Source organism: Hyperolius riggenbachi, chromosome 1, assembly GCF_040937935.1.
Source record: "Hyperolius riggenbachi isolate aHypRig1 chromosome 1, aHypRig1.pri, whole genome shotgun sequence".
Taxonomy (NCBI): domain Eukaryota; kingdom Metazoa; phylum Chordata; class Amphibia; order Anura; family Hyperoliidae; genus Hyperolius; species Hyperolius riggenbachi.
The window spans coordinates 615,903,780-615,926,461 of record NC_090646.1 but is presented as its reverse complement, the minus strand read 5'-3'; the positions used below and the strand labels follow the sequence as shown (position 1 = coordinate 615,926,461).

Below are 22,682 nucleotides of genomic sequence, written 5' to 3'. Positions count from 1 at the left end.
TAAACCAAAAAGCCAGAGCTGCTAACTTTTTGAGCACTGCCGACACCTAAATGCCTTCCACGAAATTAGTACCCAGGAAATATAGTAGCAAACACAGCCGCTGCTCATCTGAAGCACAACCGCCCACTTGTATCAGCAAAGCATCCCACGCGTTCCATACCAACGTGTATGCTGCTGCCGACGACCCGGACAAGGATCTCCCAATCATGAAGGATACCGCTCGAAAGGAATCCTCCACGCCGTGGACGGGCAAGGAACCCCACGTTCTTCCGCCGTGGGAACCGCCGCCCGGAATCTGTCCCACTGAAATCGAGAAAGTGCATCAGCGACCACGTTATCAACCCCTGGCAGATGTACCGCAAACAAATAAATATTAAAACGTAAACAGTCCAAGACCAATTGCCGCATCAGACTTATCACCGGGGGAGAGGATGCCGAACACCTGTTGATCGCCAATACCACTCCCATGTTGTCGCAATTGATCTTGACTTGCCTATTGGCCAGCTGCTGTCCCCAAATCCGAACCGCCACCACTATGGGAAAAAGCTCCAATAACACCAGATTGGAAGTATAACCCGCCTCCACCCAGGACCTGTCCCAAGGAACCGCACACCATTGACCCGCGAAAAAAGCACCAAAACCATGGGCGCCCGACGCATCCGTGAAAAGCTCTAAGTCCGAGTTACTCACCGTTTCCTGCATCCACAGGGACTTACAATTGAAGTCTGACAAGAAAATCAACCACACCTGCAGGTCCGACTTGAGATCCGCCGTTAACCGAATCCGGTGGTGTGGCGCCGCTATCCCAGCAGTAGCCATAGCCAGGCGCCTGCAGAAGATCCGCCCCATGGGCATTATTCTGCAGGCAAAATTCAACTTACCTAGCATAGACTGCATCTCCCGCAAAGTTATTTTCTTGCTATGAATCGCGGCCAAAATGGTCTCCCTTAAGTTCTCCACCTTGTCGGTCGGCAAACTGCATTCCATAGCAACAGTGTCTATGGTGATGCCTAAGAATTTTAGCGACGTGACCGGGCCCTCCGTCTTATCCTCCGCAAGTGGGACCCCGAAGCGTTCACAGACGTGCCGCATGTTAGCCAATGCATAGGCACAATCAGGGGAACCCGCTGCTCCCATAAACAAAAAATCGTCGAGATAATGTATAATTGATGGTACGCTCGACATATCCTTTACGACCCACTCCAAAAACGTGCTAAACCGCTCAAAATACGCGCAGGAAATTGAGCACCCCATGGGTAGGCACCGGTCTACGAAATACTCACCTTTCCAAAAACAACCTAACAAACGAAAACTGGAAGGATGAACGGGCAGCAGCCGAAAAGCCGATTCAATATCGGTTTTTGCCAACCACGACCCTTGACCCAAGCGCCTGACCCAGCATAGAGCCGCGTCGAATGAAGTGTACACCACTGACGTATCATCGCCTAGCAAACCATCGTTAACCGACGAACCACGAGGAAACGACAAATGATGTATTAACCGAAAAGACCCCGGTTCTTTTTTGGGAACCACACCCAACGGGGACACAATTAAATCAGCTAAGGGCCGAGAAGTGAACGGACCAGCCAAACGACCCGCCGCCACTTCCTTCGCGATCTTCGTATCCACGACCTCTGGGAACTCATAGGCAGACTTCAAGTTCCGAAAGGGGGGCTCCGACCGCAACAAACAACTACTTTTGATCCGGAAACCCTCCTCAAAGCCCGCCCTCAAGAATTCGGCCACCTCCCGCTCAGGATACCTGTTTAGAAAGCGCGCCATCTCTACCCCCTTCACCGGTGTCGTCCCTCTTACGTGCAGAATCCCCAGACCTTGCCCTTCGCTGCTTGTAGCACCTGGCAGCCGCATGTGAACCTCCGCAATTGGAGCACTCGTGCTTAAAGCGGCAGGACTGACCGAAACGACAGGATCCGTCGTTGTACTGCCAGCAGATGCCCTTTCCTCGGTTAGCCGGCTGGCCAGTAGTGGCCGACCCGCCGGCAACCGCGGGAAAGGTGGTTCTGGCCGGGATCATCAGCCGCATCCACAAGGTAATATCCTTGTGATCCCAGCGGATCACCGGCCTTACCGCCTTCTCCTGCCTGAACTGCTCGTCGTACCGTAGCCAAGCGTTCCCACCGTACGACCGATGAGCCTCCCCGATCGAGTCCATATAACCAAACAACGCCGAGCAATGCTCGGGCTGTTTTTCCCCAATCACGCTAGCCATGATTGAAAAAGCCTGAAACCAGTTCTGGAATGTGCGGGGAATCAGTCTATAACGCCGCTCCTCCTCCCTCTTCTTCTCATCCGGCTTACCCTTATCTAAATTGAACTTTTCCAGCTGAAGGAGCGAAAATATCTCGATATATTCGCCCTTCCAGATGCGTTCCTTCACTTCTTGCTTCAGATGGGAACCAAGAAGGCCATTAAAACAAATGTAAAGCTCCGCGTGCGATGCATCTGCTAAACGCACCTGGCCCCCCCCACTAGACAAAGTAGAATCACACCCCGTCCCCTCCGTCTGCCCCGCCACCTCCGACTGCACACTATCCAATCCTGGCATAACAGGCTGCGCCACCTGAACCACCCCTTGTGTGCCTGCACCTGCTGCCAGGGGTAAGGGGGCCCCCAAGGGTACTAACCCCGCATGTGACGCCACTACTGGGGGTGCGGGCGCCCAAGCTCCCACCGGTGACAAAGGTGACCCGATTGGCGGCACTACTAGCGCCGTGGAAGGTGAAGGCTGCGTCTGCCCTGGCTGCGACCCTGGCGCTACTGACCCGTCCCCAGCCCCCCCCTGATGACCCCCACAAATCCCCAACAATAACGTGGCTAAGGCATTTACTGCGGCTAAATTGGTCTCACCTGGCTGCCCCGGACGCAAGTCCCTGCCAGCCGTCATGCCGGATCCACCCGCTGTGCCGTCATCATCCTCTGCTACGGAATCGACCTCGGAAGCAGAGCCGTCCCCATGTGCAAGGCTCCTGCTGTGCTGCTCTTGCCGCGTCTGCTGCTGCTGCAAACCGCCGTCTTGCCTGCGTTTCTTCTTGGTGGACCCCTTCGACTTGCCCTTGGCTGTGGAGCTCCTGTTCCCGCCCTGAGTATGGTGGGCTGCCGCCGCGGAAGGAGGGGCGGCACCCGTGTGATGGCCATCCTTGTGCTGGGCCCGCTTAGTCTGCCGCGCCGCGCGGGGACTAATGGCCGCATCCCCTCTTGCTGCCTGCTGGTGGGAGGAACTGGCCGCGCTGGATGGCCCTGCTCCGGACGAATCCCGGTGTTGGCTGGGATTCCTCCCGCCGGACCCCCGGGTTTTCTGAGTGCGCTTTGCTGGGGGGGGGGCGGAGGGTCCCTAATGGGGCTCCCTGAGCGACGCCGCGCTCCTGCATGGGGGTCTGGGCTTAGCCTCTCCGGAGGCCTGGACTGTCTCCTCACCTCTCCTCTCTGCTCAACTGCTTCTGCTGCGGGAGCGCTGGGCTCAGCCGCCGCCACCGGCGCGCTGTCTGCCGCAGCCTCCGCTGAGGTGCCTGCTCCCATGGCCGCCAGTTGGACCGTGACCCATGAGGGGCCCCTCGTTCCTGCTTCTGCCCGGATCCGGGCAACCAGTAGCTCCAGTCCCTCCATGTCAGCGGGAGCAGCGGGCGTCCGGCAAGCAGCTTCTTCCATTGCTGCTCAAACCGGAAGTGCCCGCCCCGCTACTTCCGCCGCCTTGCCCGGGAAAGACTGACACTCCCCTCACCACCAACACCCGCCCCCTCCTTCTCTCTGTGCTGCCTCCTAGCCTGCACCGCCCCCAACCCACGCTAACCCCTACACTGCCGGGGAGATGGCTACCCCATCATGCCCGGGCCCTCCGCATTCCGCTGCGCTACAGCTACGGACCCTCTCTGTCATCCAGTACTGGCTTTCAGCCTTGTCCCTTGCAAGCAGAGCTTTCTCAGAAGCTTTTAATAAAATTATGAGCTGTAGCTGCCTTCTTTTATCCATTTCTCTCTCCTTTTCTCCCTTCTAGGTTCTTCTCTCATCCTTATAACAGATTATGCAGATTATGCTAACATTGCTGTTGCCAGGGCAGACCAGTGTTGAGCATAATGCAAGAGACACACACGATACAATTTTCTGGCAGATTTACCTGCCAGATCGATTTTTAACTACATGTCCAATCTGAATTTAGATAAATTTCCTGATCGATTTTTCCGATCGATTTCTGTCCACTTTTATGGAAAGCGATCGGTAAATTGATCGGAAAATTGATTGATAATCAAATCAGAAGTGTTGGAAAAAAATCGATCTGGCAGGTAAATCTGCCAGAAAATTGTATCGTGTTTACCTAACATAAGTCCCCTGGGGTTTATGTTTGATTATTTTATTACATTTAACTTGAACAGTCTGTAACTATGCTTGTCCATTGTGTTTGGATCTGATGTGACGTATTTTACAATATTAATATTTTATTTGAGTGTAATTTTTCTATGCCTTGGAAAAAATGAAAAAAATAAATATGAAAAAAATGATGTGCTGTAGAATGATGATCTTCACCACAAATACTTTGCAGTTTTATGTTGCGCATCATTATTGTGGAATTCATCGTCCATGAAAGACTCGCCCTAGCTTAGATGCCCTTGCCATGTCCTTTTGTCTAAGAATCGAATTAGTTGTGAGATACTTTAACAGGTTTTTTTTTTAGCATGACACAAGTCTAATGCTGGGCATACGCAGCTCGTTTTTGCCGCTCGATTCTCCCGCTCAATCGTTTCGCCGCTCAATTCCGCAGTCAATTCTCTTATCTTCCGCTCGTTTTTCATATCTTTTTCCATTCACTTCAATCAGAAATCGAGCGGCGAAACAATCGGGAGGAAGATCGGACATGTCGGAAATTATCTATCGGAGCCATCTTAGGGTTGGTTCAGACCGACGTTTGCGCGGCGTCCCGTTTGCCAGCGTTGCGGCGGCTAAGAGTTCAGGCTTTCAGCAGCCTTCGCGTCGTGTTCGGATGCGGTCGGCGTTTTTATTCCCCTAGGGGGACATTACCCGTCGCTGTTGGCCACCCCAGGACGCTACATGTTGCGTCCAGGGCGGCCATGAACGCCTGGGAATATCGGGACTCGAACGCCGCGTTCGTGTAAATGCGTGCAAAAGCTTGGTACAAATGCCCCCATTCACTTGAATGGGAGCGTTTAACGCCAAGTCCCGAACGCTGGCGGTAAACGCTCCGCAAACGTCCGTCTGAACCAGCCCTTAATGGCTCAAAATCGAGCCATGTATTCCCAGCATTAGTCTTCTTCCACTTTTTTGAATTGTGTTGCTGGCATCAAATTGAAAATGAACATATCGTTTTCATAATGTAACAAACATACATGTAATTGGTGTAGTGGATGGATAGTGTAATGGTTAAGAGCTCTGCCTCTGATGCAGGAGACTAGCATTTGAATCCTGGCTCTTCCTGTTCAGTAAGTCAGCACCTATTAAGGAAGGAGATCTTGGGCAAGACTCCCTAACGCTGCTACTGTCTATGGTGGCTGCAGCTCTGGTGCTTTGAGTCCGGCAGGAGAAAAGTGCAATATAAATGTCCTTTGTCTATAGAAAATAGTGCTACGTTATACTACATAATTAACATGAGCTCTTTCGTTACTCTTACAGGACCACCAAATGAGCCACAGGATTTCTCCTGTGAAACCAATGACTTGCAGAAGTTCCTCTGCAGGTGGGCGCCCGGTCCCAGATATAACTTCTATAGCCGCCTCACTGAAAAGTTCACATTGCAAGAACGGTAGGTTGCTGTAAGACCTGCATGGAGATTTCTGCTCATAGTCCACACAAAACAAATATTTTATCTTGGAAAACACAGAAACACGAGAAGTGAAATGTTTTTGATAGGCCCGTCTCCAAGCAGATTCTGCATTAAGTTTGCATAGAAGTTGAAATTACTGGCTTCTCATTGACTGTCTCTATTACTCTTTTGCTCAATTGCTTTTTGACAAAAGTCAGTAATCAACTTCTAGAAATATCAACTTTGCCGACTTATAGATTGGGAAAAGTATTGGCTAGCTTAGCAAGAGGGGAAATTGAAATAAGTGCCTCCATTCACATTAGTAAATATGCTCAAACTTCCATCATTTCCACAGAAGCGTAGCTAGGATTTTCAGCGCCCGGGACAAAGTTTTTGTGCCCACCTCTGGACAAAATGGGCGTGGCCATGCATAAGAATGTGGTCAAAGTTATGGGTGGAGCCAAATTTACAAATGCTGTTTAGATAGCCAGATGTGCCCTCTTCCCCCCTAAAGATAGCCAGATGTGCCCTCTTCTCCCCTATAGATAGCCAAATACCCCCCTTCCCCACTCAGATAGCCTGATGTGCTCCACTATAGATAGCCAGATGTGTCCCCCTTTAGATAAAAGAATCAGGTGCACATCAGGCAACCAGCGAGCCGCCTCTCACATATGTGGGGGTACAGCGACTGTGCTGAGCGTCCTCACAGCGCTGCACCCTGGGACATATGTCCCCCCATTACCCACCCATGGCTACGCCTCTGCATTTCCATCATGAGAATGTTTGAAGGTAGTTTTAAAGTTAAATCCATTGTAATGCTTTTTTTATTTTGTTTAGTTCAGCAATTTTCTGATGTGATTGAATACCTAGTTTATCTTCATTTGCTCAAGGTTATCTGGAAAGTCCACTTCTTGCCTGAGAGAGACCTGTGCCTGGCCCATTGCAAAGGACCAGCAAATATACAATTTCACGTTGATGGTGGAAAATCGTCTGGGAATGAAGAGTATTAATGCAATTGTGAATCTCACTGAGAGAGGTACGTTTGTTGACAGAGCTGCGCCGCATTGTAAGCTTGTTACATCACACCCTATTCATTTCTGCAGAGGTGGTGGGGGGGTGCAGAGCCCTGTAATTGCACTCTGCATATAATACTGTCAAATCAGAAATGGATGAGGGAGGAATGGCCAGATATAGTTTTACAGTCTTGGATTAAATGAGTGAGAAGTGTGTGGAAGATGGTTGTGATTGTGATCTGAGTGCTTTAAGTTGCCTAGAACTTTTGCACAGCACCCAATGAAAAGTCTTTATCCCACATGTAGTTGCCAAAGAAATTCACTTATCTGTGTTCTGTGTTTGTTTAGCTAGATCAAACTGTCTTTTCAGCAGCTGTGAATAGACTGCAGGAGAGCTCTACAGAGGCAGCTCTCATACAATACACGTTAAGGCTTAACCCCTAAGTGCCCTCTGCACAAGTGACACCAAGTTAAACTTTGTTTTTTTTTCCATGAACTGTGATGAAGATTTTTTTCCCCCATAAAGGTTATCATACTTTGGCATATCTTTTAGATCAGAGAACAAGTTCTGAGTTTAGTTCTACTTTAACCACTAAAGTACCAGCGGTCTCTGCCCTCTTAAGGACCAGAGACTGCTGGTACCGGAAACAGCAGAATACCGACGAATCGCCGCGTATACCCACCGAAACTGCCATCCACGCTGCACAATGGGAACCTCAGCCAACCACTCTGCCGTCTCTGAGTTCCTGTAAGCCAGTCAGGAACCCCTTTCATTGGCTGATGACCGTGTCTATCAATGTAAGTCAATGGGGGTTGCTTACATTGATAGGCAGGGTCAGGAGCCATTGAAATCATCATAGAGTTAGCAGAGCAAGTGAACTGCGGCGTAGAGACTAGAGTTGGGCCGAACGGTTCGCCTGCGAACAGTTCCATGCGAACTTCCGTGGTTCGCGTTCGCGTCCCGCAGGCGAACCTTTGCGGAAGTTCGGTTCGCCCCATAATGCACATGGAGGGTCAACTTTGACCCTCTACATCACAGTCAGCAGGCCCAGTGTAGCCAATTAGGCTACACTAGCCCCTGGAGCCCAACCCCCTTTATATAAGGCAGGCAGCGGCGGCCATTACGGTCACTCGTGTGCCTGCATTAGTGAGAGTAGGGCGAGCTGCTGCAGACTGTCTCTCATAGGGAAAGATTAGTTAGGCTTAGCTTGTTCCTGGCTGCATACCTGTTCTGTGAACCCACCACTGCATACCTGTACTGTGAACCCACCACTGCATACCTGTTCAGTGAACCCAACACTGCATACCTGTTCTGTGAACCCACCACTGCATACCTGTACTGTGAACCCACCACTGCATACCTGTTCAGTGAACCCACCACTGCATACCTGTTCAGTGAACCCACCACTGCATACCTGTTCAGTGAACCCACCACTGCATACCTGTTCAGTGAACCCACCACTGCATACCTGTACTGTGAACCCACCACTGCATACCTGTTCAGTTAACCCACCACTGCATACCTGTTCAGTGAACCCACCACTGCATACCTGTTCAGTGAACCTGCCACTGCATACCTGTTCTGTGAACCCACCACTGCATACCTGTTCAGTGAACCCACCACTGCATACCTGTACTGTGAACCCACCACTGCATACCTGTTCAGTGAACCCAACACTGCATACCTGTTCTGTGAACCCACCACTGCATACCTGTACTGTGAACCCACCACTGCATACCTGTTCAGTGAACCCACCACTGCATACCTGTTCAGTGAACCCACCACTGCATACCTGTTCAGTGAACACACCACTGCATACCTGTTCAGTGAACCTGCCACTGCATACCTGTTCAGTGAACCCACCATTGCATACCTGTTCAGTGAACCCACCACTGCATACCTGTTCTGTGAACCCACCACTGCATACCTGTTGTGTTCAGTGAACCTGCCACTGCATACCTGTTCTGTTCAGTGGACCTGCCACTGTATACCTGTTCAGTGAACCCGCCACTGCATACCTGTTGTGTTCAGTGAACCTGCCACTGCATACATGTTCTGTGAACCCGCCACTGCATACCTGTTGTGTTCAGTGAACCCGCCACTGCATACCTGTTGTGTTCAGTGAACCCGCCACTGTATAGCTGTACTGTTCAGTGAACCCGCCACTGCATACCTGTACTGTTCAGTGAACCCGCCACTGCATACCTGTTGTGTTCAGTGAACCCGCCACTGCATACCTGTTCTGTTCAGTGGACCCGCCACTGTATACCTGTTCTGTTCAGTGAACACGCCACTGTATACCTGTTCAGTGAACCTGCCACTGCATACCTGTTCTGTTCCGTGAACCTGAATTGACATACACAGAAAGTTGCGCTAATGGAAAAAGCAAAAGATAACAAAAATAAATCAATACGTGGAGCGCACTGGATAAACACTGCTGTAAAATGTTCAAACATACACTAAAGAAAAGTCTAATGCGCTCTGTAGCTTGTAACAATGAGAGTTCAGTTCACATAAGTCACCATCCAGCAAGTTATTCCATCCAGCTGAATATCCCAAGGATTTCAATCACTGAGTCTCCTCATTGGTCAGCCAACACGTCATAGAAAAAATAAAAGAGAAGCATATATAGCGTAATTCAGTTACTATAAAATCTGCCCTTCACCATTCCAGAGTGGGCACACGTCACCTTGTGCTGGGACACACTCCCCCCAATGTGCCCGCACTCACCCCGTTAGCCTCCAACCAATCCGGAGGTATGGATATAGCGTATGCGGGGGAAAGCAGGGATCACTCCGGTATGCAGGCAATCTAGAACTCAAAGATGCGCCATATAGTGTAAAATCGTTTAATAAAAAAGGTTAAAAAAGACAGTTACACTCACAAGCGTAGGTGGTCACAAGCGTATTGTATCATGTGTACATAGCAGTCCCGGGCAGCCGCTCACACACACGCTCCGCTTCAGACCCTCGCGTTCTGTGATTTCCTGGATCTAACGGTCATGTGACATAGCTCCGCCCTATGCATTTCGTCATATAGAATGACTCATCAGATTGCCTGACTCATAGATTGCCTGCATACCGGAGTGATCCCTGCTTTCCCCCGCATACGCTATATCCATACCTCCGGATTGGTTGGAGGCTAACGGGGTGAGTGCGGGCACATTGGGGGGAGTGTGTCCCAGCACAAGGTGACGTGTGCCCACTCTGGAATGGTGAAGGGCAGATTTTATAGTAACTGAATTACGCTATATATGCTTCTCTTTTATTTTTTCTATGACGTGTTGGCTGACCAATGAGGAGACTCAGTGATTGAAATCCTTGGGATATTCAGCTGGATGGAATAACTTGCTGGATGGTGACTTATGTGAACTGAACTCTCATTGTTACAAGCTACAGAGCGCATTAGACTTTTCTTTAGTGTTCAGTGAACCTGCCACTGCATACCTGTTCTGTGAAACCGCCACTGTATACCTGTTCTGTTCAGTGAACCCGCCACTGCATACCTGTTCTGTTCAGTGAACCCACCACTGTATACCTGTACTGTTCAGTGAACCCGCCACTGCATACCTGTTGTGTTCAGTGAACCCGCCACTGTATACCTGTACTGTTCAGTGAACCCGCCACTGCATACCTGTACTGTTCAGTGAACCCGCCACTGCATACCTGTTGTGTTCAGTGAACCCGCCACTGTATACCTGTTCTGTTCAGTGGACCCGCCACTGTATACCTGTTCTGTTCAGTGAACACGCCACTGTATACCTGTTCAGTGAACCCACCACTGCATACCTGTTCTGTTCAGTGGACCCGCCACTGTATACCTGTTCTGTTCAGTGAACACGCCACTGTATACCTGTTCAGTTAACCTGCCACTGCATACCTGTTCTGTTCAGTGAACCTGCCACTGCATACCTGTTCTGTGAACCCGCCACTGTATACCTGTACTGTTCAGTGAACCCGCCACTGCATACCTGTTCTGTTCAGTGAACCCGCCACTGCATACCTGTTCTGTTCAGTGAACCCACCACTGTATACCTGTACTGTTCAGTGAACCCGCCACTGCATACCTGTTCTGTTCAGTGGAGCCGCTACTGTATACCGGTTCTGTTCAGTGAACCCGCCACTGCATACCTGTTGTGTTCAGTGAACCCGCCACTGTATACCTGTACTGTTCAGTGAACCCGCCACTGCATACCTGTACTGTTCAGTGAACCCGCCACTGCATACCTGTTGTGTTCAGTGAACCCGCCACTGTATACCTGTACTGTTCAGTGAACCCGCCACTGCATACCTGTTCTGTTCAGTGAACCCGCCACTGCATACCTGTACTGTTCAGTGAACCCGCCACTGCATACCTTTTCTATTCAGTGGACCCGCCACTGTATACCTGTTCTGTTCAGTGAACACGCCACTGTATACCTGTTCAGTGAACCCGCCACTGTATACCTGTACTGTTCAGTGAACCCGCCACTGCATACCTGTTCTGTTCAGTGGAGCCGCTACTGTATACCGGTTCTGTTCAGTGAACCCGCCACTGCATACCTGTTGTGTTCAGTGAACCCGCCACTGTATACCTGTGCTGTTCAGTGAACCCGCCACTGCATACCTGTACTGTTCAGTGAACCCACCACTGCATACCTGTTGTGTTCAGTGAACCCGCCACTGCATACCTGTTCTGTTCAGTGGACCTGCCACTGCATACCTGTTCTGTGAACCCGCCACTGTATACCTGTACTGTTCAGTGAACCCGCCACTGCATACCTGTTCTGTTCAGTGAACCTGCCACTGCATACCTGTTCTGTGAACCCGCCACTGTATACCTGTTCTGTTCAGTGAACCCACCGCATCAGTGCGCATACCTGTGCAGTTAAGTGAACCCACCTACCTACGTGAGTGCACGCAGTGTGATATACCACTCCGTGCATACCCGATATGGACAAAACAGGTAGAGGAAGAGGTAGTGCCAGAGCCAGAGGAAGGCCACCCGGCAGGTCTGCGTGAGGTCGTGTAAATGTAATTTCGTGTGGACCTGGCCCACAGTACAGTGCTTGGAAGAAGGCACGTCCCATCACCTCCCAAGATTGTCAGGACGTGGTTGAGTATTTAGCGACACAGAACACCTCATCTTGCTCAGCCACCAGCGCTACTACTAGCACCACTTACGCTGCATTTGACACTTCGCAAGAATTATTTAGTGTTGAAATCACAGCCAGATGAATTTTCACCAGCTCATATGTCTGAGTTACGAGGCAACACTATGGATGTAACGTGTAAGGAGGATGAAGGACCTACTGATGGTGCATGTTTGGATTTGTCTGAGGCAAGCGAAGCTGGGCAGGATGATTACGATGATGACGATGATAGGGATCCTCTGTATGTTCCCAATAGAGGAGATGAAGAGGGGGACAGTTCAGAGGGGGAGTCAGAGAGTAGTAGTAGGAGAGAAGTTGCTGAAAGAAGCTGGGGCAGCTCTTCGTCAGAAACAGCTGGTGGCAGTGTCCGGCACCATGTATCGCCACCTATGTACAGCCAGCCAACTTGCCCTTCAGCATCAGCTGCTGAGGTCCCCATAGTGCCCACATCCCAGGGTGGCTCAGCGGTGTGGAAATTTTTTAATGTGTGTGCCTCAGATCGGAGCAAAGCCATCTGTTCGCTCTGCCAACAAAAATTGAGCCGTGGAAAGGCCAACACTCACGTAGGGACAAGTGCCTTACGAAGACACCTGGAGAAAAGGCACAAACAGCAATGGGATGGCCACCTGAGCAAAAGCAGCAGCAGCACACAAAAGAAAAGTCACCCTCCTTCTCCTCTTCCTCCTTCAGGTGCATCATCTGCTTCTGCCGCTTTCTCCCTTCCACCTTCACAGGCACCCTCCTCCACTCCGCCTCTGCCCTTGAGCGGTTCCTGCTCCTCTGCCCACAGCAGCAGTCAGGTGTCCGTGAAGGAAATGTTTGAGCGGAAGAAGCCAATTTCGGCCAGTCACCCCCTTGCCCGGCGTCTGACAGCTGGCGTGGCGGAACTGTTAGCTCGCCAGCTGTTACCATACCGGCTGGTGGACTCTGAAGCCTTCCGTAAATTTGTGGCCATCGGAACACCGCAGTGGAAGATGCCAGGCCGCACTTATTTTTCGAGAAAGGCCATACCCCAACTGCACCGTGAAGTTGAGAGGCAAGTGGTGTCATCTCTTGCGAAGAGCGTTGGGTCAAGGGTACACCTGACCACGGATGCCTGGTCTGCCAAGCACGGGCAGGGCCGCTACATTACGTACACAGCCCATTGGGTCAACCTGGTGGTGAACGATGGCAAGCAGGGCGCAGCGGACCAAATTGTGACACCTCCACGGCTTGCAGGCAGGCCTCCTGCCACCTCCTCTCCTCCTGCTACATGCTCTTCGCTGTCCTCCTCCTCCTTGGCTGAGTGGCAGTTCTCTCCAGCTACACAGCCCCAGCTCCGCAGGGCCTATGCTGCATGCCAGGTACGACGGTGTCACGCCATCTTAGACATGTCTTGTCTCAAAGCGGAGAGTCACACTGGAGCAGCTCTCCTGGCTGCTCTTAAGAAACAGGTGGATGAGTGGCTGACCCCGCACCACCTGGAGATAGGCAACGTGGTGTGCGACAACGGCAGCAATCTGCTTGCCGCTTTGCATATGGGGAAGCTGACACACATACCCTGCATGGCACATGTCATGAATCTAGTTGTTCAAAGATTTGTGGCAAAGTACCCTGGCTTAGCGGATGTCCTGAAGCAGGCCAGGAAGGTCTGTGGGCATTTGAGGCGGTCTTACACAGCCATGGCACGCTTTGCGGAAATTCAGCGGAAAAACAACATGCCGGTGAGACGCCTCATTTGCGATAGCCCGACTCGCTGGAATTCGACCCTGCTCATGTTCTCCCGCCTGCTAGAACAGAAGAAAGCCGTCACCCACTACCTCTACAACTACAGTAGAATGAAACAGTCTGGGAAGATGGGGATGTTCTGGCCCGACAACTGGACACTGATGGAAAATGCATGCAGGCTCATGCGGCCGTTTGAGGAGGTGACCAACCTGGTGAGCCGCAGTGAGGGCACCATCAGCGACTTAATTCCCTACGCTTACTTCTTGGAGCGTGCTGTGCGTAGAGTGGCGGATGAAGCTGCGAATAAGCGTGACCAGGAACCGTTACGGCAGGAACAGGCATGGGACCAATTTTCATCAGACCCAGCTGTTTCCTCAACACCTGCGGCAGCACAGAGGGGGGAGGAGGAGGAAGAAGAGAAGTCGTGTGCAGAAGATGAGTCAGACTCAGAGGATGATGAGCAAGGTGTTTCTTTGGGGGAGGAGGAGGAGGAGGGGACGGCGGCAGGAGAACACCTGCAGCAGGCGTCGCCGGGGGCTTGTGCTGCTCAACCTTCCCGTGGTATTGTTCGCGGCTGGGGGGAGGAGGTTGACTTACGTGACGTCACTGAGGAAGAGCAAGAGGAGATGGAGGGTACTGGATCCGACTTTGTGCAGATGTCGTCTTTTATGCTGTCCTGCCTGTTGAGGGACCCCCGTATAAAAAACCTCAAGGGGAATGAGCTGTACTGGGTGGCAACACTACTAGACCCTCGGTACAGGCACAAAGTGGCGGACCTGTTACCAACTCACCTGAAGGTGGAAAGGATGCAGCACATGCAGAACCAGCTGTCAACTATGCTTTACAATGCCTTTAAGGGTGATGTGACAGCACAACGCCAGCAAGGTACCACTGCCACTAATCCTCCTCCCGTGTCCACGCAGTCAAAGACAGGACGCTCCAGCGATCTCATGGTGATGTCGGACATGCGGACGTTCTTTAGTCCAACGCCTCGCCGTAGCCCTTCCGGATCCACCCTCCACCAACGCCTGGAACGGCAGGTAGCCGACTACCTGGCCTTAAGTGTGGATGTAGACACTGCTGTGAACAGCGATGAGGAACCCTTAAACTACTGGGTGCGCAGGCTTGACCTGTGGCCAGAGCTGTCCCAATTTGCCATCCAACTTCTCTCCTGCCCTGCGCAAGCGTCCTGTCAGAAAGGACCTTCAGCGCAGCTGGAGGCATTGTCACTGAGAAGAGAAGTCGCCTAAGTCACAAAAGTGTTAAGTATCTCACCTTTATCAAAATAAACGAGGCATGGATTCCGGAGGGCTGCTGCTCACCCCAAGACTAAGTCAGTCCCCGCACACACAGCATCTCTGCCTGCACGCCGTGTGACTGGCTGCCTGGCATGCCCCAAGAAGACTAAGTCGCTCCCAGTCCCTCCACACAGCATGTCTGCCTGCAGGCCGCTTGACTACCTTCTCCGCCACCACCAACAGGGTCCGGGACTCCAGGCGGATTGCTGAATTTTTTAGGCCGCTGCTAGCAGCGGCCGCTGTAATAATTTTTCTAGTGCGTGTACATGACTGCCTAATTTTTCTGGCTGCATTGCGGGCAGCTGCAACAACAAAAGAAAAGGCATGTACATGCGCCCATTCCCCTTCGTGATCATTACCTTGCCGTGGCGAAGGGGCTTGCGTATCACAATGAAGCAATGACCGGCGCCTAGATGAGTGTCTCGGGGGGCACACAAAAGATAATAAGGTCGTTGCTTCATTGTGGTCAGACCAAATTTGATCAGCTGGACAGTCACTGTTCTGTCATTCAGCTACATCAGCCAGGCGACCATATGGGCTGTAAAGCCACCAAAACCTGCACTCTCGCCATGGTGCGCACCAGTCCAGCACGGCCGTCACTACACAAACAGCTGTTTGCGGTGCGTTACACGGTGAGTTTGGTGTGTCAGTGTGAAGCAGTACCTTAATTACACTACCTGATTGATGTATACACATGCAAGATGTTTTAAAGCACTTTAGGCCTGTCATTTAGCATTCAATGTGATTTCTGCCCTTAAAACGCTGCTTTGCGTCAAATCCAGATTTTTCCCGGGGACTTTTGGCGTGTATCCCACTCCGCCATGCCCCCCTCCAGGTGTTAGACCCCTTGAAACATCTTTTCCATCACTTTTGTGGCCAGCATAATTTTTTTTTTCAAAGTTCGCCTCCCCATTGAAGTCTATTGCGGTTCGCGAACTTTAACGCGAACCGAACGTTACGCGAAAGTTCGCGAACCCGGTTCGCGAACCTAAAATCGGAGGTTCGGCCCAACTCTAGTAGAGACAGCGGCAAGATCGTCAGGAGCGACGAGAGTGGCGAGAACGCGTGGCGCTGGTGTATTGAAATCTACGCACTGGCAGCCAGATCAGCCTCAAAACAGGGCGTAGCGTAGCGTTCATAAGTGGTTAAAGTGGACCTGAACTCTTGCACAGGACAGAAGGAAAACAGGAAGAAATGCACCATGTGTGTTTTTAGAGAAGAGCCTGTCTAATCCCCTCTCATCTGCAAGTAATCACAAGTGTAATTTGATCTTTCAGCTGGGTCAGCACATAAATTCAGAACTCCTGGCAGACACAGCTAATATGTAAACACAGGATGTTAACCCTTTGTCTGCTTTCTTGAGAGCAGGAAATAGACACACTGCAGATTTAATGCAGGATTCGTATCAGCTGTAACAAAAAATGGCTTTCTTTATTATGCAGTTGATTATCTAGAGCTGAGAGGAAGTTCTGAGTTCAGCTCCGCTTAAAAGGAAACCTGAGACTTAACATGTACTAGCTTTTATACTTACCTGGGGCCTCCTCCGGCCCCATGCAGGCCGTCCTCCCAGTACATTTCCCAGTCACTCTCAGTCGCACTCCACTGCGCATGTGCGACCTGGCCAAGCACGCGCCCCTATCGTACTCCTGTGGCTAGGAGCCTATTGCGTCTGTGCAGTTAGTACTTTTTACTTTTTTGTTTTTTCACTTTTCTCTATTTATGCAAAACAATGTTTGAACATAATTTCCCATAAAAACAAGGAACACCAAGAGCCCCAATAGTGTAATATGTACTGGTAAATGGTTACTAGATAGAGTAAATATTAATACTCACAAACCAGGGTTACCATTAGGCAATCACTGTAAAGGCAGATGGGGAGATTTTCCTGACCTCACTCAGGAATAAGAAGTCGCTCTCTGTAGATGAGAAAAAGGGGGTTCAACCCTTCACCCAGGGTGGACTCAATATTATGCAGGAGAACAGAGGCGCCAAGAGGATAAAAGTAAGCTAAACGAGCTTAAAAAAACAAATTCTTCGTAAATAGAGGAGGCAGTGGTGGACTTACCTCCTCCAAGTAGACACACAACGACTGTAGTAAAGACAGTCAATTTATTTTATTTATGAACTTCAAATATGCAACGCGTTTCGCAGGTTTGATCCCGCTTCATCAGGCAATAACAAGAGGTGCCTGGCTCTTCTACTGATGACATATGCTATTGCTCCATTGTTATTGCCTGATGAAGCGGGATCGAACCTGCGAAACGCGTTGCATATTTGAAGTTCATAAATAAAATAGATTGACTGTCTTTACTACAGTTGTTGTGTGTCTACTTGGAGGGGGTGGGTCCACCACTACCTCCTCTATTTACCAAGAATTTGTTTAAGCTCATTTAGCTTCCTTTTATCCTTTTGGCGCCTCTGTTCTCCTCCTCTTTACTAGTTGGAATGAAATCTCTGCACTCATCCCCACTGCCTGGCGCTGGAGAAACAAAGGAGATTAACGAGGGGGATTCCAAACCAGATTGGTGGCTTCCGTTGTTTTTAGAAAATCCCATTTAAAATAATTCAAATAAAAGCACAATAACAAGTTAATGACAGCAATCTGTCAGACAATTTAACTTCCCATAGTAGTAGTAATAACAGATGATTCAGTGCACAGTATGAATCACGAGCCTGCCCGAGTGCAGCAGAGCAAGAAACCAGCCGGCAGTGATTCACAATGCAGATTACTCTCACTTCCAGCTGTGGTTAGAGGAGACCGGCGGAGCTATTGGGGCTAAAAAGCTGCCAGAGCCGTTTCCGAGAGGAAATACAAACGCTTGTGTGACCACAGCAACCAACCAGATCCTTCCAATCACTGTGGTATCTGCAGTCATCATCTGCATGAATGGGAATCTCATAAAATAGATGGGCCATTTTAATCCAACTGACCTGACAATTTTCTTTCTTAGATTCAATCACTCAAATCAAAAGCAAGACATGCTGCATGTTACATAATTTCAATTCATTTTTTTAAATTATGATCAGACGGAAAATTTTGGTCAATCCGAAATCGGCCCATAGGTTTGCTCTGCATCGAACAGTGCAATGCAGAGGTTCAATAGATTTTCAATAGACTTAAAGGGGCACTATTTCGAAAAATTGTAAAATTTAAAAAATGTGCAAACGTATATACAAATAAGAATTACATTTTTTTTCCAGAGTAAAATGAGCCATAAATTACTTTTCTCCTACGTTGCTGTCACTTGCAGTAGGTAGTAGAAATCTGACAGAAGCGACAGGTTTTGGACTAGTTCATCTCTTCATAGGGGATTCTCAGGGATATATTTCTTTTCAAAAACACTTAGTGAATGGCAGTTACTCTGTCCAACGGCCAAAAAATCTGTGTAGCGTGCAGGGAAGCTGGCCAGCATCATTGTATAAATCCTTTTTAGGGAATATCTTTATAAAGAATAAAAGCCTTGCTGAGAATCCCATATGAAGAGATGGACTAGTCAAAAACATGTCACTTCTGTCAGATTTCTACTACCTACTGTAAGTGGCAGCAACTACCGTAAGGGCCCGTTTCCACTAGCGCGAATTCGCATGCAGACAACGCATGCGGATTCGCATAGGCAATACAAGTGGATGGGACTGTTTCCACTTGTCAGTTTTCATTTGCGTTTTTATGTGCAGGATTTTTCTGCACGGTAGACCTTGCAGAATTCGCCTGCGTGTGGAATGCAGGCAAATCGCAGGCAATGTATTTAATAGGGAAATCGCATGCGTTTTTTGCATGCCTTTTTTGCAGCGATTTCGCGTGCGATTTCGCATTGAAAGTAATGTAAATTGACACAGGCAGTGACATGGTTAAAATCGCATATATCCTGCCTATGCGAAATCGCATGCGAAATCGCGGCAAAAAACGCATCCGCATGCGATTTTGTCAGCGGTGATATGCGGCGATTCCGCACCGCACTAGTGGAAACGGGCCCTAAGAGAAAAGGAATTTATGGCTCATTTTACTTTGGAAAAAACGTATTTCTTATTTGTTTATGTTTGCACATATTTTAAATTTTACAAATTTTTTTTTTTTGCCGTAGTGCCACTTTAACCTTAAAGGACACCTATCAAAGTTAACAAAAATTCTAAATGCCACACATATTTCCATTAATTAATAGCAAATAGCAATACAAAGGCATTTTTTTCCATCTTTTTATGTTTTATATGAAGAAAATGACATTTACAGAGAACAGTTCTCACTGTGGGCATTACTATGGAGGACTGTGTCCAGTACATCCAGCATACAGAAACAATCCTCACTAGCTGTAATACTGTAAAACATGAGTTCAGAATGATAGGAAGCAGAACTATAGCTTCAAATGTGTGTAAATAATCATCAGCTAAAGCTGTGTGTTCCTGTCTGTAAGTCTCTCTCTGCCACGCAGTGTAAACAGTTTATAGCCAGGTTACAGTTCAGCTCTGCCTCCCCCTCCCCCCAATGCTGACACAAAATTGTTACAAAACAGCTGGCTTTTTTTTTTCCAAACAGGCTGTGCTTAGAGACCTCTGAAAAGCATTTAAGTGTTACTGGCTAAAAGCTCTATAGGTATGTGGGGTTTACAGAAAAATCAGTTTCTTTGATAGTTGTTGTTTAAAGGTACCCAATAAGTATAATTTTCGGGGAATTATATTTCCAATCAGATTGTTTGGATCGTATTGAAATTTCAGCAGCAACTGGTCTAACTGTATTAAGTGATAAAGATGCTAATCCTGCATTCAGAACTTTCAAAACTTTTTCTGCTGTTATGGTTTGGCGTTATCACATACTTTAGGAGCACTGGCCCTTTAATAGTCAGTGCCAAACAGTTGAATGCTAGAGGTTCTTTTTATCTATAATATATTCCTCCTCTTCCATTTATTTCTCTGCCTAGCTGTTTATCTGAAACACAATCCTTTGCTCACTTGTGTTTACAAGCAAAACTGAGGTGACTCAGCGATTGGCGAAGAAAAAAAAAGTTAAGGGCTGAAATGACATCAGGATTTAGCCTCAAACTTTGGGCAAAATACATGGTTCCCACTGAAATCAAAACGTGGACAGTACAATACATGTGTTATGTAAGTAGATCAATTATTTATCTACTTATATATGTGTTTTTTCCCTGGCATAGTATGGCTAATCCTCCTGCTTTAAAGAATACGGGGGCATATGCAATTCACTTTTTCACCTGTGTTTCACCTGTCAATAAAATGCTGTAACAATAGTGTCAGCAGAATAACAGGTTTCCGATTAAGTGGTGATCTGCAGTATCACCAATAATACAGATACTATATCTGATTATATGGTGATCTGCAGAATCACCAATAATACAGAAATAGTTAGCAAATGGCTTGCAAGACGTGACAAAGTCACTAGCTTTATTGCACAAAGTGTAGTGATTGGTGCAAACAGTAATTTTCTGATAGATCCTCAGCGGTAACCTCACCAGTGGCGATGGAGGTTACAGATAGAACCACAGCGGTAACCTCACCAGTGGCGAGGGCCCACTGGTGAGAGAAAGTAGTCGGACAGATCAGGTAGGCAACAGACGGGCAGACAAGGTACAGAATCGGCAGGCAAAATCAAAGTGGAGTTCAGGCAAAAGTCGGCAACAAGATCAGATGGGCAGAAGCACAGAATCACAAGGCAAAAGGATAGTCGAGAGTTCAGGCAAGGTTCATACACATAAAGACAATAATATCAATTATAATTATAGCTATCAAACAATTCCTATCTCTGTGTGAAATCCCCAGTTTCCTCCCGGATCAAAGCACACCGGAACTATCTAAGGTCTGAGCGCTGACACGAAGTATTCGCAACAACGGACAATGAGCAAATTACATCTCCCAGCTTAAATACAGAAAGAAAACTCAAACCGCCCGCCCAGAGGGCTGAACCAATCAGCAGCGTGTGATTGGCAGGTTGGTATCAGCTGACTGCAAGATCAGCTGACCCGTCTCCTCAGATTATAAAGGTCCTGCCGCCCCGCCCGCAAGCGTGCTGACCTAATCTGATGTGCAGAGGAGAGACCTGTCCTGCCAGGGGCTTTGCAAGATGACTGAGAGGATGCGTCCGCCGCTGGGGCGACGTCAGACGCGGAAGCGGCGGCCGCAGCACTTTCCGCTGGTGAGGTAATACTGCTATACCTGACAAATGCCTTTTAAGCCACCAGAAGGCAAGAATGTGATTAAAATAATTTTGATAGTCCTTTTTCACCAACTTTTTGGTACTTTTTTAGTTGAAAAGTACTGGAAAGTTATTTTAAATCAAAGATAAAAAATTATTTTCTAGGTGAAAACTCAGGTGAAAAAGAGAATTGCATGTGACCCATATGATCATAACTGGTTTAGGTAAAATCTCAGGTTGGATTCTTTAATGCAGTAGATCGAATGAGTGTAAATCGGCACCTTTGTATTTTGTTGGACTCCTTTAGCTGTAGCATCGTTTTGATGCATTTCTGCAATGTCGCAACTTTTTTTTCCCACCAATATCTTGTAGAGATAATGAGCCCAGTTCAAGTTTTCTCCTAATAGATCATTTTTCATATTCTGTTAAAAATATCTTTTGCACTCTACAATTGAAAAAGTATCAAAAAGTTGGTGAAAACATACTGCCACAATTATTATGAGTATTTTCCTGCTTAAGGTGGCTTAAAAAGGCATTTGGCCATATGAAATTCACTTTTTCTCCTACGTTTTCTCCTAGGTGACAATTTTACATCTCTTTAAAATACTGTAACTTTTCAGCATTTCACAATTGAAAACATTTAAAAGGGACAGTGGCCGGTGGTTTAGTTGAGTACAACATTCACAATTATCATTTCGATCCAAGATTTCCCCGCATGTCTGATCAATAGATTCAGTTTATTTCAGCACAAAATCAGTAAAATCTCTGCTTGGGCATGCTCCTGGCAACTGCAGGGTTTTTTTCAGTTTCTTTTCTTTTTTTTCAACAAATGGTTTATTATGCAAAATATGAAGAAAAATTTACAAACAGTGCACATTTGCCAGAAACATAAATTCACAAAATGTAGCAAAAACGAGCCATACATGTACTTCCTGTAGGGACAAATGGCAATATAGCATCCGAAAATGATATACACAAACAAGGTTCAACAGCACCCCCACCCAAGGTGATGCAAATCCACAGAGCAGGAATAAAAGCTAGATAGAGGATGATCGTCGACGCTCGCTCCAGGGAGACCACACCTTGTCAAATTGCTCCTCCTCCTGCTAAGTCAGGGAGGAGGTCTTCTTTTCCATCCAATAAATCTCATTTATTTTGTGGGAGAGGAGAGAATAGGGAATAGTGGGTGACCTCCATTCCTTTGCAATGATAGCCTTAACTGCATTACAGAAATGTACCAATAACTTGTTCTGAAATTTAGTAAGAGAAGGAAGCTTCTTACCAAACAAGGCCATCCAGGCATTCAGAGAAATGTCAGTATCTAAAATCGAAGAGGCCAACCTACAACAATCTACCTAACATTTTTGGACAATTGAACAAGACCACCAGCAATGTTCCTGGTCTGCGGGATTACTGTACCCTCTTAAACAAATGTCAGTATTTATTTATTTATTGTATTTATAAAGCGCCAACATATTACGCAGCGCTGGACATTAGTTTAGGTTACAGACAATATTTAGGGGTGACATTCAGCAATATGACAATACAGGAATACAAGAAAAAACTGTTTACGCAGCACAGTATGAGTACAAGGTAAATTAGTCAGTCAGTGGATGG

At 48.1% G+C, this 22,682-nt stretch overlaps 1 protein-coding gene across 5 annotated transcripts in view; it reads left to right on the top strand.

Moving 5' to 3' along the window:
- LOC137528829 (oncostatin-M-specific receptor subunit beta-like) overlaps positions 1-22,682 on the top strand; it is a 144,731-nt gene that overhangs the window by 94,986 nt on the left and 27,063 nt on the right. For all 5 annotated transcript variants that reach the window (XM_068250462.1, XM_068250454.1, XM_068250476.1 and 2 more), the window contains 2 exons: positions 5,641-5,770; positions 6,661-6,806. In XM_068250462.1, the coding sequence (XP_068106563.1) occupies positions 5,641-5,770; positions 6,661-6,806 (276 nt within the window). The remainder of the gene's footprint in view (positions 1-5,640; positions 5,771-6,660; positions 6,807-22,682) is intronic.